The sequence below is a fragment of the Rattus norvegicus genome, chromosome 16 (genome assembly GCF_036323735.1).
Source record: "Rattus norvegicus strain BN/NHsdMcwi chromosome 16, GRCr8, whole genome shotgun sequence".
Taxonomy (NCBI): domain Eukaryota; kingdom Metazoa; phylum Chordata; class Mammalia; order Rodentia; family Muridae; genus Rattus; species Rattus norvegicus.
In genome coordinates, this window is record NC_086034.1 from 32934225 (window position 1) to 32954969 (window position 20745).

At 39.2% G+C, this 20745-nt stretch overlaps 1 protein-coding gene across 7 annotated transcripts in view; it reads right to left on the bottom strand.

Moving 5' to 3' along the window:
- The window catches only part of LOC134478918 (probable ATP-dependent RNA helicase DDX60), a 123367-nt gene extending 102637 nt beyond the window's left edge, over positions 1-20730 (bottom strand). For 5 of the 7 annotated variants that reach the window (XM_063275963.1, XM_063275960.1, XM_063275964.1 and 2 more), the window contains exons 1-6: positions 20591-20730; positions 8741-8848; positions 8498-8564; positions 8063-8252; positions 6238-6579; positions 3034-3150 (exon numbers count right to left, since the gene is read on the bottom strand). In XM_063275963.1, coding sequence (XP_063132033.1) covers positions 3034-3150; positions 6238-6579; positions 8063-8252; positions 8498-8564; positions 8741-8744 — 720 coding nt within the window. In that variant the 5' untranslated portion in view covers positions 8745-8848; positions 20591-20730. Of the gene's footprint in view, positions 1-3033; positions 3151-6237; positions 6580-8062; positions 8253-8497; positions 8565-8740; positions 8849-19978; positions 20103-20482 lie in introns of all 7 variants that reach the window. The other 2 variants (XM_063275961.1, XM_063275962.1) reach the window with 2 other exon arrangements.
- Between the last annotated feature and the right edge of the window lie 15 nt (positions 20731-20745).

A 20745-nucleotide genomic window follows, 5' to 3' on the forward strand; every position in this document is an offset into this window, starting at 1 on the left:
GATATAATTTGCCCATCTAGACAGCACAAAATCCTGTACACACCCATCCCTTAAAAATAGTCATAACAACCTGTAACTATTCGCAGAGAAGAATCTTAACATCTGCCGCCATGTTCTCTCAGCGCCTCATACTCGCTCCCACCACCTCTCTCTGTATCTCCCTCCCTTCTAAAACCTTTGTTCCCTCCTCCCTTCCTTCTCATCCAATGACAGGCCTCATTTTACCTTGTCTGCCTTTACCTGCATAATGGCATCAACCTACACTTATATGCTTTCCTAATGAGGTTATAAGCAGGCAAAAGTTTAGGTAAGGGCATATGACAATACATTAATTTGTCATTCAATATACTAATATTTCTCATTTAAGTTCTAAAGAACTAAACTAAATGAACAATCCAAAATCTGCCCAAAGACATATGCATGAAGGTGTTCATAACAGAATGATTTATAAAAGCAAACTCTCAAACCATTTAAATGTTTGGCATTCAAGAAATATGACCATATGTCCACAAAATAACACTGGTAAGAATTGTAATGAGGTCACAAAATGTGCATGCCATAATATAGAAAAGTAACAAAAAGGGTGTACATCACCATAACCTGACTACTGTAAAATACACTGATATTACTTAAAAGATATAGTTAAAAAGTATGAGTCTTGTCTCTAAGTGAAGACACTCTACACGGCCCAGACATAATAATAAGGAAAGGTATTCAGAATATCAAGACCGTCACATTCTTGAATCTCTATGCTACACTTCTGTTGATGAATTTAAAGATACACTGTATTCCCATGTGAACAAAGGCACTGGGTTACTCACAAAAGTTATTATGCATTCTAGACTTTGCTTTTTTTTCATTATTTTATGGTTATGAATATTTGTCCATATGTATATATGTGAACCATGAGTGTTCTGGGTGCCCATGTAAGTCAGAAACGGATTTCCTGGGACTGAAGTTCAAGTAGGCTGTGAGCTGCTATGTGGGTACTAGACACAGACCCTGAATCTTCTGCAAAAGAGTTAGTTCTCTTATCACTGAGCCAAACTCTCCAGACATTTTCTTAAAACACATAGCAGGGTGGGTAATCCACATGATTAGAACAACACATATCATAGCAATCATCTTTCTGAAAGTCCTGAGTGCTTTTATGGGTATTCTGCACAAAATCACCTCTTCTGCATTAGTTAAAAAAAGAAAATGGTAGTCCTAGAAAACAACAATGCAGACTATGTATAAGGAGAAATCGGATAGTCCAGGTGAAGAAGATGTCCAGTTCCCTGTCACATTTGTCCCACCTCAAGACATTGTAGTGACCAAGAAGAGATTCCAAAACTTTGCAAGAATAAAACGGGTTAAAGAGTGAACTGGAACAATTCACAAGAAATAATGAATCTGCCCTTAGATATGCAAGTGTCATTTTTAAAGAAATGTTTTCATCAGGAATATTTAATTTTTTTTATTTTTAGATTTATTCATTCAATTTTAAGTGTGAGGGTAGTGCCAGCACATGTGTGTTCTTGATGCCCATTAATATCAGAAAGGGGCATCAGAGCCCCTGTAACTGGAGTTACAGATGATGGTGAACCACCATGTGGATGCTGGGAATCGAACCCAGGTCCTATACAAGAGCAGCTACTGCTTTTAACCACTGTCCCACCACTCCTGTCTCAGATTTTAAATTTTCTATTAAGAGATTCATGTGAATAAAAGACAGACTGAATTTATGTAATTCCTTTAAAAATTATAATAAAACCAGTAAATATCATAGACTATGGAATACGGTGAAAATTGTTGTCTCAATCTCAAAATCTATGTGATACAATGGAAGCAGTGTTCAGAAAAAAAGTCACAACGCTGAACAATATTTAACAGCAAAACTGAGAAGATGCTCTGCTCAAAAGAAATGGATGAAAGAAACAAGAAAATCCAAAATAAAAGACAAAATCATAACCTCAGAGAATAAAAGTATATATATACATACATGTATATGTATATACATATATATTTCAACTCAAGCTGAAATTAGAGAAACATGATTAAACTAATAAGAGAAATCACAAATGTATGAAATAAAGTAGGAGAGAGAATAACACTGAGTCAGAAAACAACTGCAAAGTTTTTCAAGAGTCAACTTCAAAAGTTTTGATGGAAACAAACTTGAGAGAGTGAAGTTGCGAATTTCCTGGAACAGAGTATAAAACTGAGTCTCTTAGAATTAGTTGGTAGGCTTAAGTAAACCATTATGCCTGAGGTGCACATAATGACTAAGAAACCACCCAGACAAATATACACCAAGAGTCAAATAGAGAATTTCAAAGAAGCCTGAAGAACGGCAGTGATCTAGACAGTATTTCAGTGTATTGAAAAGGAAGTTCCGACATTCTCATATTTTCCATGAGGCATATAAAACCTTACAAATAAGTACTAGAAATACAAAGGGTAAAAATGAAAGTACTGCAATGGCAACCAAGGCAAGAGTCAATCAGGAAATACAGCAACCACAACCCAAGACCAGATTAACAAAACAATACACCATGATGAAGTATATGTACACTAGGAATGCATATTAAAACATGTGTTAAGGCAACATGACAAACAGAAAGCTAAGGGATTGTGGGACTGTAGGACTGTGCTGAATCTACACTAATACGTTCATGATATTAACAACGGGAGAAGCTCAGAGTCATATTCCTTACATCAGAGTCTAGACATATCTATATCTTAGTCCCACTTAAACCGGGAGACATTTCTACACTGAGCAGGAACAGGAGAAAGGTGGCTACTATTTCTCCTACTCTCCAATAGGCCTATTACTGTATCCATTAGACCAAAGAAAACCCTGGAAGCATGCTGGTCTGGATCAAGGTGAAATGGTAGGAGTTATACACGATACATTCTGACCTTCATACACACAGCACATGTGCCTGTGAATGGGCACACACACACACACACACACACACACACACACACACACACACACACTTTTAAAAAAATAGTTCAACTTAAAAGTATTTTTTCAAGTTCTATTACCTCTTTTTCCATATCATTGAATTTTAAATCTCCAAACAGAGGTGTTAAAGCCCTATCTCTGTATTTTTCCAACTGTTCAATCAGGGCTTTGTAAACATTCATAATCGTTCCTTCATTCTGCAAAACAAAGTATGAAAATTGTCATAAATAAAATTATTACTTCCCATTGACAAAACTCAGAAATTTAAGATACAGTCCTGTTACAATGCAGTTCTCAATGCAAAGTTTACACTAATGTAATTGAGGATGGTCAGCAATTTACATACATTTCCAGGCAATACTTGTTTATCTTTCCTTTTAAAATAGCACCATATCTTAGCAATTTCACAAAGGTATAAATAATATACCTTTAAATGTACCTTTTAATGTTCCTTTAAATGTACAGCTCAGTGACTTAGAAAATTGGCCATTATAATGTAATGTATTTGCAAACCTCCCACCCGAAACAATTCATTGCTTCACTAGGATAAATTTCAACCAAGCACCTAAGAAGAGACTAGAAACTCTCTCCATAGACATCAGTGGCACTGGGAAGAGGTTTGGCCAACAGTTTCAATGGCATTGTATTTTAAATTCTATTTCAGTAGGCCTCAAATTGGCTAATGTGGCAGGGTATTTGTTCACACCATGAACCCTAAGATTGTATTGTTTATTGAAAAAAACTTTCTTTTTCCCATTACTTTATTTTTTATTTATTAATTTTTTCTTTTATTGGATCTTTTTATTTACATTTTAAATGTTATCCCCTTTCCTGGTTTCCCCTCCAGAAACCCTCTATCCCATCCTCCCTCCCCCTGCTTCTATGAGGGTGTTCCCTCCCACCTCCAGTCCCTGACATTCCCCTACACTGGGGCATCGAGCCTCGACAGGACCAAGGGTCTCTTCTTGATGCCCAACAAGACCATCCTCTGCTACATATGTGAGTGGAGCCATAGGTCCATCCCTATGTTCTTTTGGGATGGTGGTTTAGTCCCTGGGAGATCTGGGTGGCGGATTCTGGTTGGTTGATATTGTTGTTCTTGTGAGGATGCAAATTCCTTCAGCTCCTTTATCCTTTCTCCATGTCCTCCATTCATGGTGTGGCTCAACCTTAGCATACACCTTTAATCCTCTACTGAAGCATAACTATGCGCTTAGTACATAGTTTTAATCCTAAACGATGAAGGTAAAATTAGTTCATAGGAGGATGCACCCACGTTTGAAAGTGATGTCTAATTGAGTGGCAGACAAAGTGACAAATCAGAGAAATCTCTGACAGAATAGGATATGCCCTACTTTCATGAGGAGAGGAATGGAAAGATACTTGAAGGGCAGTGCAGAAGGAGAGAGAGACAGTTTGGGGCAGTTGTACAGAGACAGGTGTCAGAGAGAGAACAAGCTAGACACAGATAAAGACAGAATGAGCCGGATCAGAAGGAACCAGATTAGAACAAATTCAGAGTTAGTTTGAGTCCACTCAGAGCAATTCAGGAAAATCAGAGAAAAGCCAGATTGAATCAGTCAGCTTGGAGAGGGGTTTGTGCCAGAACAGCTGAATCTAATCAGTCAGCCAGAGCTCAGAAAGAACTAAGAAGGGGTGATCTTATAAGACTCAGAGGCTGAAAACATATGGGGCTTGAAGCTTCCAGGACTAGGCTCAGGATAGCAGACAGGCAGAAAGCCTACAAGACATGACAACAATTATTACAGGTGAATAAAAGTTACTTGTCCAGGTTAATGTTAAAAAAAAACTTCTTTAAAGTGAATGAATGTTAATGAATCATGAAAATTATTTTATAAATAAAACCCTCCATTAAAATTTATTCTAGGCAGAATTTTTGCAAGTTTTCTCAGAGAGCAGATTCAGAAACTGCTGTCAACAGAATACTATAAGGTATTCTGGGCTGGGTATTCAGGCTGGGTATGGTGACACATGCCTTTAATCCCAGCACTCAGGGACACAGAGGAAAGGATCCTCGAGAGTTCCAAGCCAGCCTGAGCTACACAGTGAGACCCAGTCTATGAAAATAAAAAGGAACTACAATGTAAATTCTGTATTTAATACTTCCCCAAGGTATAAAAATAGAGCTCAAGACTGTTAACCGCTCACAGTTAGCAGTCAGAGTTTGGAATACTTTAATGATAGGAATCGTAACAAAAGCAAAATAAACTACCCCATCACGTTACGAAAATCATTTGCGTGTATGCGGATGTGAGATGATGAATTTGATGTAATTCTTATAGAGGGACACATGTTAACTGGTTCTAAAGCTACTTGGATAAGACATGGAATAATAGCCATATGCAGAATTCACCTTACCTAGTGAGCAAACCAGATTTATTTAAAATGTCTGCCCATATGCTTTACTCTTAAATTTTTAACAAATTAGTTCTCAAATATACCAATTTAGAAAAATAATACCATGGTGGAGTTTGAAATCTGATTGTTTCTTAAGCAAATGATTTATTGATGTTGGTTATTTATAAAGAAATGAATCCATTTCTGCCTTTCCTTCTTTAGGTTGCCCCAGAGTATTCTCATTAAAGGTAACCACATAAGCTAGCGTCTCACTAGTAGATCTCAGCAACAGAGACACACCTTGACCTCCAATTTCATGTTTTTCTGACCTTCATTAACATGTATTTCACATACCACACAATGTTAGGAGACACAGGACAGAGTGACATTGCTTCTCGTAACATTTATATTCTAGTCTACTATTCATTTGGTGTTGATTTTGAACAGGCTACTTATTCAAGCGTCTACTTCATTATCTTCAAATGTAGATGACTCTTATGCTTGCCTTAAGGGATTTTGGTGGCAGTTAAATGTAAATAATCCATGACAAGGAGTACTTGACAAATTTCTATATGTTGTCAGTATTAATTCATTGTTAATGCTATTAAACTGTATATATTTCTATTAAATCTGTAATAGTTTATTGCAGGTAGAATCAACACTGAATCAAGAGAGTTATTTTTTCAAGACTTATTTAAGTTCTAGTTGTATGTGTGTGTGTCCATCGGTCTGTGGTCTGTCTGTCTGTAGGTATGTGCATGTAAGCGCAGTGCACACAGAGGCCAGACCTGGAGCTACAGCCAGCTGTGAACTATCCAACACGGGTGCAAGACTAATATGCACTCTTAATCACTTAACCATCTTTCCTGAGTAAATATAGAAATGCTAACAAAATTCTAGAACATAGTCTTTTAGATATACATTACCTTCTTGAAAAACATCTGTTTTTTGTACGAGCTTTGCATAAAGTATGCGTAAAGACGAAGGATGTCAGATGTTTGCCCTGAGAAGAGCACAACATTGACCTTTGCTGCCCAAGCCTGAATGACTACAAAGTTTAAAAGATGCGTTTGCAGGTAGTCTAGGCCTTCGTCAGCCACTATCAAGAAATATGGGCAGCTCTGATTCAAGCAAATACTCCACTCTTCTGACAAGCAGTTAGAAAACGTAGTCCAAACTTCAATGGTGGTATTCTTCTGAAGATGCAGAATTAAAGAAGTTCTCAGTGTAAGAAGTTCTGGGACACTGAAGTATGCATATTCAGCATCCTATGGTGGAGGAGGTAAAGTATGTTAATTGAGAAGGATCATTTAGTATTTTACTAGTTTACTCACAAGACCATAGTATTAAGGTCACTGAAGGAAATACAATACAGCCGTTTGTTGTGTGCAGGGGGGTGGGGGTGGGGGAGTTCCTGTTCTATAGTCATGAAATCGACCCTGGAATTTGACTGTATCACAAATGTATTCTATAAATCACACTTTGGACTTGAGAGCTTGGGTACCCTGAAAACAACATGGCACTCAGAGTGCATCACACTTTGCCTTCCTGTGTTATAATTATTCTCCCATCCTACCACACTTCAAGAAGACAAAGTACAGAAAAACTATGAAAATAGTAATTTGCAATTATAAATTTTCTGAAATTGGGAGTGGAAGGAGAATGTGCTACTCTAGAGAATAATTCCAGACTGCAGCAACATTTCTTAAACAGCATGAGTTTTTCTCCGCAGACAAAAATTTGTACACCTAACCGTAAACATAGAGCAGAACACTTGCTCCTTGTGCAAAATTCTGCTGGCCAGGAATGCTCAGAAATATACACTAACATGAGTTCCCAACTGAACAAACCATGCCGAACCTTTGTGTAGACTGTTAGCTGTTCTAACTATAGGAATAGAAAGATATGGTAGCAATTTCAAATACCTGTATTTGAAATTGTCCAAATTGTATTAATTAAACCACATATGGTACTTATGACAGAGCATACAATACCAAAGTAGTGTTAGTTAGTTAGTTTGTGTGGGCTCAAATACACCCAACAACGTACTCTAATAAATTGCTTGCTGAGTTTGGAAGGCAGAATGGTTCTCAGATGGAGGACTAGAATTGAGGTTGGTGGGGCCACTGTTGAGCATTTCACCCATTCTTGTGACTTTGGGTCTGTTCAACAAACACTACAAAAAGCTCATCACACATTACAAAATCATCTAATTGCATTTATTCTTGAACACTGCAATGCTAGGTCATTGTTTGATTTTTCTCTTCTTCCCTGACTTATTTGTTTTGTTCTTGGTTGGTTTTTGTTGTTTTGTTTTGTCTTGTTTCTTTTTGGTGCTGGAAATTGAACCAACAGTCTTGCATGCACTAGGCAAATCCTCTACCACTAAGCTGCATTTCCAGATTTTTTTTTCTTTTAAGAAGGTTTTTTCAAAGTGGGCTCATTGCATGAGCTTCAGGCAGGCTTCAAACTTTAATCCTCCTGGCTTTAACCTCCAAATCATTTTTTTTGCACTTTAAAGAATACTTGGAAATCAGAGGTGAAAATATTTACAAAGTTTTATAAAACCAATTTTAGCTGTAGCCGGCTGTGGTAGTGCATCCCTGAAATCTTTTCACTTGGGAAGTAGAGGCAAAAGGCTTGTTGAGTCCTAGGCCAGCTTCAGCAACAAGAAACTGTGTCTCTAATTAATTAAGTGAATTCTGGTTTTAGCCTTCAGAGAATAAAAAAAACCCAGCTGATCTGTGTTACCTTGAAGAAAACGATGGCAAATTGCCCTCCTTTGCTCGTAACATCCAGCAGGTAGCGTTCAACCAGGTAGAAGAAATGGAGACTCTGTCCTGGCTCAAGTGACATCTCACACACGCATGTGAGGAGCAAGGAGTCACCATCAATCAGAAAGAACTCAGATTCAACAAAATCATTGAGTAAGCTGGAATAGCTAAAACAACACAATTGAATTATAACAAAGTCCAAGTGGATGGCATAGACCCCCAAACAGGTGTGGTGCTGTTATGTCATCATCATTAATCTACATTATTGAACACATAGTTGCACATAATTACATGTCTCTATCCATAGAGACAGATACAAATTAAAATAACCATATAAGGCTAAATAACTCTACAGGAAGGGGGAATATTACCCATGACTTCAAAACTATTGATTACTGTAAAAAATACTTACGCAGCTCTTGGTATATTTTCCAAGATTAATTGTGACATTATTTCTAAAAACATTGTGCATTGTTTTTCTAAAATAAAAAAGAGAGAGAATGAATTTATTTTAGTCAGTCATTTTTAAGAGAACTCATTCTTATTATTTGAGAAATAAGAAACAGTGATGCAGTTATTTTAATATGTAAACTATTTAACTGATGCACCATATATTTTATAATGCTATAAATAATATTTTGAATAAAAAAATTACCCATTCTTGCTGCTATCTGTGCTTCCAACCTGACCTGGGAAAAATTAAAAATGTAAATATCCTTTACTGTGTTTCCTCTCAATGGTCATTAATAATGAAACAGCATATCTGCAAAGAAAGAGAAAAACTCATCAACTTTCCTATCAGCAGAAGTGTCCAGAATGACCATATTTCTAACAGAACAATAAGCAGCAGAAATACAGAATGAGCCCAATCAATGTGCGCTCTGTTCTCCAGGAACAAAAACCAAGAAAACAACCATTAATCACATAATTGCATATGCAATGGAAAACTTACAAAGGAGACCAAGTTAAAGGTGGGAGACATTTCCCTAAAATATCAATGCCCAAGAAGAGGTCTAAAGGATTAAACATGAATTAGGCAAAACAAAGGAAAGTAACAGTCTAGGCAGGGAAGAGAAGAACATTGTATGTTAGATATGTAACGGCCTGTGGCATGAAGGAATGAACCCAGAATCAGGGCTGTAAGGAGCCAGGAGGCTGGAGTGGAGAGTGGGAGAAAGTGTTTGATGTTCAAGAGATAGGGCTTGAGAGACATCAAGTCGGCAGATCCTTCGAGCATGCGTTATAGTTAGCTACTAAGGATCTGAAAGTAGTGTGAAGGCAATGCATTCTGAAGAGATTACTCCAGCACAGTATAGGGGTGAGAATAATGGGCAAAGTAACAATGGCAGCTTGGTGTAATCACAGGTTAATGGGAGGCTGAGGTAATAAAAGGTGCGAGTTTATTTGAAGACTGTAAAAAGGTAAGTATGGCATAGATTGGCAACGAATCAAATTAGAGTGGAGAAGTGGGCTGTCAAGGAGGACTCTGAAGATTCTGACTCAGGGATGAGAGATGCTTACATAGTTAGAATGCTCCTTATGCAAGCATGAGGTACTGAGTTCAAAACACCAGCACCCATGTAAAAATCCCAGGCATGGCTGCATATTTCTGTAACTGGCATTAGGGGATGAAGACAGGCAGCTATCAGGAGCCCGCTGACTAGTGAGTCTAGCTCAAATAGCGAGCTCCTACTTACAAGGTAGAGCCTAGCTGAAGGCAATAAAAAAAAAAGAATAGAGAAAAACACTCTCACCTCCTTGGTTCTCCAAATGAATATGCAGAGCACACAGATGCACTTACAGACACACATGCATCACACATACAGTAAGAGAGAAAGAGAGACAGAGAGAGAGAGAGAGAGAGAGAGAGAGAGAGAGAGAGAGAGAGAGAATTGTAGTTCATGCAACAAGGTAGATTATTAAGGCTTTCTCTGATCCCAGAACCCTGGAATAAGTCTACAAGTCAAGCAAATGTCATTAACTTATTTGTGGTCCACCTTAATTTGACAATTTGATTGGCTTTGAGATTTACAATAAGCCATGTAATGTAGATTCTTAAATGTGAAAGACTAGAAGTCAAACACAAGGTCCCAACTATATCTGTGCACGCGCACACACACACACACACACACACACACACACACACACACACACACACACACACTATTTAACCAATAAGAAGAAAAATGGCAAGATCCTGGTTCTCAATAAACTTTTGGTTTAAGGTTAAGCTCATTCATGGAACCCTTGCCTTGGGTTCGATTGCAATACTACAAGTTGAAAATATCAAAGAATAAAATGAGCCTGCTATAATCTCAAGTTGTTAACCTGGATACCAGGTTAACCTGGATACTTAGGTTGTCTGTTACCACAAACACTAATGAAAAGAACAAATGAATGCATAAGTTAGGATTTATTAAGAGAGGTAGTGATCTGAGGAGAGAGCTTGTTCTCACCATAAAAGCAATGTGCCTTCTGCCTCACCTCTAGCCAGCAGGCCTTATAGAAAGGACAAAAGCAGGCCATCCTTCCAGAGCTCAGGTCTGCCACTCTAATTAGGCAACCACACTTCTTAGACGTGCGGTATGTGCATCTCTTTAGTTTATTCTATTTGACTTGCATCCATTCTCCTCTAGCTGAACCAAGAGTTCAGCTGCTTTTTATAACACTCACTCTAATTTGTATCTGCCAGTATCGATCCTATTTGAACAGGAGGGGGGTCAACTCAGAACAAGCAAATCATAGCAGTGCATACATGCTAAGCTGTTAAGAACATGTATACAGAGACTGCTTTCTCCTATATGGAACACACCAGGGCCTGTGTCATCTGAAGAAGAAACTGGCTGTACCTATCCACACATACCCATCATCCTCCACTGTTGATGATAACACTGTCATCTGTAATGTCTGCTTCTTAGGAAAGATGGAAAACTGCCAGTGTGCCCCCTAGTCAACTGTCACCACGTCTTATTACCAGTAAGAAAATTTTCCAGTGCATCTCTAGGCCTATCTCGGAGTACCATATGTACCAACAGTTATAGCCAAAGACGATACCAGTAGAAGGGCTGGGGAGGCTTCCCTGAGGGATATTAGACACAGAAGCCAGGGGATAAAGGACAAATAGAAACTGAACTGACCCTCTCTTTTCTTTGCACCAGAAGCAATCTTATGAACATGTGTAGCTTGATGTTGTATGTAAATAATTATTAGCAAATCCTATTAAGTTTCTCCTCTCCTGGGAAGGCCAAGGTGGTTAATATTTCTAGTCTGCCCTGTTCTTATCTCTGGACAATTTCCCATGGAGACATTGTTTATTAGCCATCTGATTATTTAATTCCTACTACCCCTGATACTTTGATGACATCTCTCCTGATTGGTCGGACTAATAAGACCTCTTTGTGTGGGGGTGAGGGTAATGAATGTTGAGAATTCGGTGCCAATAAAACCCCTTTTAACTGTTTCAAATGTCGACAGCTGAAAGATCCAGATGGCTGAAGTGCACTCCTAAGTTTAACTGTGTCTGTCCTGTGTGTAATAGCCTAAATCTTCCAAGTGCAGGCCAGGTTATTCTCATAGGGACATAGAAAGTCAACAGACAGCAAACGCAAAGATTGAGAAGGAGAACACAAAGTAAACCAATAAAGTATTTCGTAAAAAACTAATTTAGAAGAAATATTTATCAGCAATGTATCATCTATCGTGTGTAGTAATAGCCAAAACTGAATGACAAAAGATGTAGAGGGAATCTTTGGTACAGTGTATGAAAGTATCACCTGTCAATAACAACAACAACAACAAAAACATACGGCCAATGAGCTGAAGCAGAATTAGAAAGTGGAGCGAGCATTCAGCAGAGAGCGAGAGAATACTGGGATAGAGCCAGGTATAGAACAGGAGATTTTCCCCCCAGAACGCTGAAGGAGAAGGTCACATGGACCTGAGGGGAAGTAAACTCCATATGGCAGGACTTAGAATAGAAACCAGGATAATTGACACAAGCTAGTTCAGGAACGAGCCCTGGCTTTTGACCTAGGCAGTTATTCATAGTAATTAAGTCTCAGAGTCGCGATTTCATGAACTTGGGTATGGGTAGCAAAGTTCACAGTTATAGATTTAGAAGAGCCATTAGTTTTGCAAGAAGCTTAATAACTGGCAAAGTAATATACTTATCCTTATCTAGAGTAACACTAAAATAGTTTTTTATAAAGTGGCATTTCAGAGAATTTTTGAAAATTTTTATTTCATTTCCTTTTTTTTCTTGCTATAAAGTACAACATTTAATTGGTCCTGGTGTATAGGTTCAGAGGTTTAGTTCATTGTTATTATGGTAAGAAGTATGGCAGCACGCAGGCAGACATGGTGTTAGAGAAAGAGAGAGCTGAGAGTTCTGCATCTTGATCCAACGGTAGCTAGGAGAACATGGATTTTGACCAGACTTGAGCATAAATGAGACTTCAAAGCCCCACCCCAACTCCCCAATGATACACTACTCCAACAAGGCCATACTTCCTAATAATGTCATTTCCTGGGCCAAGCATATTCAAACCACCACAATAGCCATCTCTTCCGAAAGTAACCAAACTTGTACACACACACACACACACACACACACACACACACACATACACACACACACACACACTACTCTATAGATCCAGGTATCACAACTGATCATTATATTACACACAAAGGAAAAAGTTATAATCATATTCACCCTGTCTTGGAAGATCATGAAGGAAGACATCTTACTAATACAGTCCAGTAATCAGAGAATAATTACAACACAAAAACGAGACAAAGACATTATGGTACAAATGAATATCCCTCATGAACTCGGACACAAAGCATCCTTGATAAAACTAAGCAAGCCAAATAAAACAGATACAAATATACTTACAACTTATGAAAATGTATATAACACTTGCATTTATAGTCTATAATTATCTTTTTTATTGATTTTAAGTGTGTATGCATATGTGCCCACATAAATGTGGAGGTTGGGGGACAGTTTCTGGAGTCAGCGATCTTCTTCCACATGTGGGTCCCAGAGGTAAAACTCAGGTTTTCTCAGACTTGGCAACTAGTTATCTGCTCAGCCACTTCATTGGCCTCATTTAAAAGTTTCTACACAGATCACTGACTAAGCTTGTCTTCTTTAAAGTCATTTTCCTAAGATTTCTGACAACCAAAAACAAAAGTGTGATATATTTCAACCAGTTGTTAGCAGAGCAGATCAGTACTTAACCTAATTTTAAGCAGAGGACTGGTTCCAAGTTTTGTAAGAATGGACTAAGCTGTGACCTTAGGAGTCTTTAACGTGGTTTTTGAGGATTTCACATATTAATGACAGATTCCCACCACTTTCCCTCTTCCTCTCCTTCCAGTTCTCCTCTGTCCCTTCCACTCCCTCTCAAATACATTGGCTTCTAACTCTTCAATTACAGTTCTTGCATACATGAATGTAAGGCTATACACGATACTAATTAATAACCTTCAATAGTCATTCCATGCATCCTGCTTCCTCCTGCTCCAAGACTTTGCGGCTCCTTTGGCTGACTCCTGTGAAGCTAGAGACCCTCCTGGCCCTGCGCTCTCTCTCCTCTCCCATCTTGGAATAATCTAGTCTTTGCCCCAGGACAAGATCTGATTGTACTTTTTGCCAAAATATTCTTTATTAAAAAAAATAATCCTCTTTTATTTTGACCTGTTTTTTAATTGGAAAGTGAGCCCACTTCATGCTCCATCTTCTCTCGCCTAATTATTATTTCCTTCTTATTTTACTTCCTTAATTCCATGAGAAAAACAACCTAACAAGAAAATTTGCAAAATATATTAAAGTAGGAGTGGGCCTGAATTTCACTTACGAGATAATATAAAAAATTAAGAATATCAACCACAGGACAAGGCTGTTGTTAGCCCTACGCAAGGCTTCTGGGGTTTTGAAAGACTCTTACTCATTTAATCTTCCTTAGGCTCCCACGAGACTGAGAGTTATAGAATGTTTCACTTGAGCAAAAGCAGCCCAAGATAACAAAGCTTCCAATGACCTTGTACAAGCAAGAAAGGAGAAGGAAAGAGATACGCAGAGAACCAAAAAGTCTTTTATGTTAACCCTATAGTTGCAGTTCTGGACACAAAAGACATCTATTCCTCTGAAGATCTGGAGGAATCGAACCTAACAAAATAAAGCAAGAGGGTATCCTGTAGTACAAGATTGGCAGGAGGTATTCAGTCTAGTAATGGAAGGCTGGACCTGGAGCAATGGTATATTAATTTTAAAAGTTAACGTATACAGCCATGCCAGCCAGGGAACAGCTTGACAATCGTCAGCCCTTTACTCTCAATCTTCTGCTCCATCCAATCCCCCAATCTCATACCCAGCTCTGTAGCACACTGCTGGATGTCACCTCTCCTTCCTCTCTGTCTCCATTTCCTAGGCAACTACGAAGACCTTACTGGCACACCCTGTTTTCTTCTCTCCGGTGGGCCCCATTAGCCTCTTCCCCGGCCCATTCCCATCCCGAAGTGTCAACTCCCAATGCCAAAGAAAACATATTCTAACATGAGCCCCCAATGCCATACCAGCAAGATCTCAGAAGCATTCACTGTCAGGTAACACAGCCATTACCCAGAATAGCAACAGAGTACTAGAAACGAAGCATATACCCAACAAAGACAAGAACAGATATCAGCACCTAGAATTACAATCTTCCCAAACTGTCTGGGTTGCCAGTGTAAAAAGCATAAACAATAACAACGAGGATAATAAGTCTCTACTAGAGCCCATCAGTCCTACTACAGCAGCCCCAAGAAATGCAATATAGCTGAGGCACAAGACAAGGACTTGCAAACAGCCTTTATGAATGTGTTAGAAGTCCTTAAAGAAATGTATAAATTGACTAAAGAAATCTTTGAAAATACAGACAGCTTTAGGAAATCTAAAACAAACAAACGTTCAAGACATATGATAGAAATAGAATCAGTAAAGAAAACTCAAACTGAGGAAAAACTGGAATTGGAAAATTTAGCACTCAAACAGGAACCTCAGGACTAGGATCACCAACATAACATGAGAGATGGGACAGAGAATCACAGTCACTAAAGACAAAATAGAAGAAATGGATATTCAGTCAAAACAATGCAAAACCTAATGGAATCTAGGCACAAAGCATCCAGGAAATCTGGGACACTGTAAAAATTCAAAATCTATGCATAATGGGAATAAAGGAAGGAAAAAGAACTCAGGTCCAAAGTACAGAAAATACTTTCAACAAAATTATATAAGAAAAATTTCCCAACCTAAAGAAGGTGGTCCTTATCAAGGTATAAGAAGCATACAGAACACCAAGTATACTGGACAAGAAAAGAACTTCCCCCTGTCACAGAATAATTACAACATATAGAACAAAAAAAGAATAGTAAAAGGTAGAAGGGGAAAGACTAAATAACATAGAAAGAAAAACCTCCTAGAAAAAAAACCTGCTTCTTAATGGAAACTCTCAAAGCCAGAAGGATCTGGACAGATGTACAAACTTTAAGAGACCACGGATGCCAGCCCAAACTATAGCCATCAAACTTTTAGTCACAATACGCGGGAAAAAACATACATTCCAGAATAAAGACAAATTTTAACAATATTTATCTACAAATCCAGCCATATAGAAGGTGAGAGAAACATGGCCAAGAAAACACAAGTAATAAATAGAGTCAGACCAAAATATCAAATAAAGAAGAAAAAAGAAAATCCACAGCACAGCAATAAAGTAACTGGAGTCAACAAACAGGACCACAGCAAAAAAAAAAAAATAAATAAAAATAAAAAAAATCAATGGTTTCTTTCACTTTCCCCATAAAAAGACACAGAATGGTCTTAAATTCAGGACTGAAATGAAAATAGAAACAAACAAGCACCTTCAACAGATAGTGATGGTCAAATTGGAGAGCTACATGTAGAAAAATCTAAATAGATGCATCACCCCCACAAAATACTCAATTCCAAATGGATCAAAGACCTCAACATAAATCCAGAGACACTGAACATAATCGAAGAGAAAGTAGAGATTCATTGGTGCAGAAAAAGGACGTTTTAGTAACACAGACATTAAGAACTATTAATAAATGGGACCTCATGAAATGTAAAAGTTTCTGTATGGCAAAGGATGCCATCATTCAGAGTGGCAGCCTACAGAATGGAAAAAAATTTTAAACAACTACACATCCAATAGAGAGCTAATATCCAATATTTATATAAACTCGAGAAACTGAACATTAAAAAAACAGAAATTAAAAATGGGAACAGATCTAGACAGAGAATTCTTCACAAGAGAGGAAATTCGGATAGCTGAGAAACTCTTAAAGAAATGTTCAAAGGCCTTAATCATTGGGGAAACTCATAATAAAACTACTTTGAGATTTCATCTTGCATCAATCAGGATGGTCAAGACCAATTTAAAAAGTTACAGCTCGGTTTAGCAAAGATGTAGAAAAAGGGGAACACTCATCCATTGCTGGTAGGAGCGAAAACTTGTACAGCCACTATGGAAACCAAGGTGGCAGTTCCTCAGAAAGCTAGGCATCAATATACCTCAAGATCCAGCTATACTCCAAGGACATTTCATCCTACCATGAGGACAATTGCTCAACCATGCTTGTTGCTGCTCTATTCATAATAGCCAGAAATTGAAAAAAATTAGACTGATGATAAACATCCTTTATCACTGTGATATTTTGCATATGCTCATCCCCAGGAAGGTGTGGTGTTGTTGGAGGAAGTGTATCACTGTGGGGGTGGCTTGGAGATCTTCCTCATAGCTACCTAAGGATGCCCAGTATGTTCCTGTCTTCCTTCGGATGATGATGTTGAACTCTCAGTTCCTCCTACACCATGCCTGCCTGGATGCTGTATGCTCCTGCCTTGATGATAATGAACTGAAACCTCTGAACCTGGAAGCCAGCCCCAATTAAATGCTGTCCTTTATAAGATTTGCCTTGGTCATGGTGTCTGTGCACAGCAGTAAAACCCTAAGTAAGATAATCATCAATGGCTGGATAAAGAAAATGCTATGCAGTTACATGATGGGCTATTACTCCACTGTTAAAAATATGAAGCCATGAAATCCACAGGTAAGTGGATGGAATTAGAAAAAAATATCATCCTGAGTGAGGTAACTCAGACTCAAAAAGACAAATATGGTATGCATTCACTTATGTGGATGCTAGCTGTTAAGTCATTGATATGCAAGTTACATGCTGTATAGCTACAGGGATTAAGGATAGTGTGAATGACCTCTAAACAACTCATTGAACAGGCAGAAGTCAAGTTGATCCCACTACAGAGCCTTCGCACCGTGGAAGAGCAGCCATAGTTCTGTAAGTTCCTCTGCAAGCTATCAACGGAGGAAGATAAACAAACCAGTTACAAACCCTTCATTCTTACAAGCCTGACCTACCTAAACAAGGGTGTCAGTCCACCCAACAGAAGGGAGTTATGCAAGGCCAGTGGCAAAGCAAAGTGGCAGAGAGATTGTAAAAACAAAAAAAATTGTCCTAAGTGTGTTTGGTAAGCCATTCAAAAGAATGAAAAGAAGTAATATTTCTGGATACTTTTATGAGGGAAAAAAAGTTTTTAAATTTCTAAAGGAAAATACCTTGACGCCAGAATTCTGCATCAAACAAACATTTTAGTTTGTTGAGAATGCAAAAAGATATAACCTGTCATTAAAAAGTGAGAAATTCCACCAACTCTGCATCTTGAATTATATAATTCTATTTAAAGGAAGAGGGGGAATGAAAAAGAATAATCAGAAAACAGAAAAACTGTGGAAAGATAAAAAGATTCACTGGAGCTATGCACATAGTTTACATGTAGTAAGAATCTATTTCCAGTGCTAGCCACAGTAATATAGGACTATATTTTTCAACCAAAACATGCAGACTGCGTCTATAGTGAATAATATTTACATAATGAGGCCAATAAAATTGCTTAGTGGGGAAAGGTGCCACCCAGCTTGATGACCTGTGTTCCATCCCTGAGACCTACGTGAGAGAGGAAGAGAACACACCCCTGCGAGTGGTCCTTGACCCCACAGACACATTGTATCTTTAGGTTCAATGCCTCAGTGTAAGGGAATGCCAGGGTGGAGAGGCAGGAGGGTGTGGGTGTGTGGGTGTGTGTGCCTCATGGAGGCAGGGGGTGGGGAGATAAAATAGGGGGGTTCTGGAGGGGAAACCAGGAAGGGGGATAATATTTGAAATGTAAATAAAGAAAATATCCGATAAAGAAAAGACAAAAAACAAGTATGTACATATAAGGGGCAGAAAGGTGGCAGATGATACAGTAATTAAGACTGTACTGCTATTGTAGAGGACCAAGTTCTGTTCCTAGATACAGAGGCTCACAACAGCCTGTGACTGCAGCAAGAGATCCAATGACTCTGAACTCCTAGTACATTTGCACTCAAATGCATATTCCCATACATACATACACACACACACACACACACACACACACAAAACAAATCTAAAAACTATTTACTGGTTTCTTATTTTCTTTACTCACTATGAAAACAAATCAGAAGAATTATCACAAAATCCTGCAAAACATGATAGATACATATACTTGATACATACACTTACACAAATTTATGTGAATATGTATATATGTATGTGTATATGTATATACATATATGTATGTATAGGTATATATACATATATGTGTTTATATGTATGTATATGTGAGTGTGTGAGTGTGTGAATGTGTGTGTGTGAGTGTGTGAGTTTGTGTGAGTGTGTGAATGTGTGAGTGTGTGTGAGTGTGTGTGTGTGAGTGGGGGGTGAGTGTGTGTGTGAGTGCCTGAGTGTGTGAGTGTGTGTGTGAGTGTGTATGTGAGTGTGTGTGTGTGAGAGTGTGTGTGTGTGAGTGTGGGGGGTGAGTGTGTGTGTGAGTGCCTGAGTGTGTGAGTGTGAGTGTGTGTGTGAGTGTGTGTGTGTGTAAAGCAAATACAGAGAAGAATGTCTGCACCCTGACTGATGTGAGTATCCTACCCACCTTCTCCCCACCTCAAATCAGTCAAAATCCAAACCTGACCAGATTATGGCTTAGAGGGCGTGTAGGAGTGTGGGCATATTAAGGACACAGGAGGAGATGTCTACAGGATAAAAGACACGTAACTCCGGTTCTATACATTACAATTTGATGGACTGGGAAATTCAAGTCATATCCTCTGAACTCAGTATTGTCAGAATATCTTTGGATTGTGCCTGAAGAAATCTTTTGTAAAATAAGAGGTCGGAAATGCGGAAGAGGAAAGGTGAGGGAAGGGGATGCAGAAAAGTGAGGACCATCGTGGATATTGGAACACGTGTGAGTTGCTGAGAGAAGGACTGAGTTCCGACAAAGGCGCCTGGAGAAGAGGCGATTCGTCCCGTGCGCCAAATCTTAAGAAGCTCATCATCCCTCCGCCACTTTGCTCTGCCACTGGCCTTGCACAGCTTCCTTCTGTTGGGCGGACTGACGTCCTTATTTAACAGGACAGTCTCTCTGGTAATTAGGCTACCAGCATGCGCGTTAAGACAGAAAGCTTCCTATGTCCTTGGAAGATACCGCCACCTGTAAGAAGTAACCCGGAGTGTGACGATGCTAGGAATTAGACTCTGGGTCTAGTTAACGAACAACTTGCAAGAAATCAGAAAACTCCAGGCTTCTTACTGACCTCAACCAACCAAAATGAGCACCCAGGGCCTGGCTCAGCCCTGGCAGACACCTTGAGTTCAGGCAGATGCTATGCTGGGCTTTGCAAAAACACCTAGCCTGTGTCTAAACAGAATCTGTGAAATAAAACACCCATTGAGTTTAAAGCAATTAATTTCTTAAGAAGAAACAGAAAACCAGTACCTGCTTCTTACATGTGAATACATTAAATCTTAGGTGATTAAAACAGGGAGACTGAGGTAGTAGGGTTACTCCAAGTTCAAGGCCAGCCTGGTCCATCGGAGTACCAGGAAGCACAGGGAGACTACTAGGGGAAACAGCACAGAGACTGGAGTGAGGGGGCGGTTCCACAGTAAAGAATATACTGTCTTAGCCACTGAAAGTTAAGGGTAACTATAATTCTTCACATTCAGCTTTCTAGCTCAGCAAGTCTGGAGTAGGGACCCGATACGGCACCTAGGAGAAAAAACTATTGATGCGGATGCCCAACTTTTATTGGCTGTGCACACCTCTCAATGTTCCTACTTATTGATCCCTATCCCAGATCCCTTTACAAAGAATCCTCAAGAGACTGAGTCAGACATCTTTTTTCCTCTCTTTCACCACTCAGGCCCCTTCCCTCAGTGGTCCACCAAGTGCTGGCCGCTGGGGTAGGCAGGTAGTGCTCCACTACCCATAGAAGGCTACCTCTTAGTCCTGTCCCTTCAGCTCCGCTCCAGCCCCTCTTCCCGGATACTCTGACCTTGGCACGCCCTGCAATACACTGGCGAGCCCAGAAACACCCGCTGGCCTCACCGGGAAGCCCAGATTGGGAACTGGGACCTGCTGGTTGCAGAGCCGCTGGTCTGTGCTGCAGGTACCAAGTGCGCGCAGAATCGCCCGCGGGAGACCTGAGTTAGCTCGCTCCCTATAGCGGAAGCTTCGGAGTCACCCAGGCAGCCTTTTATATA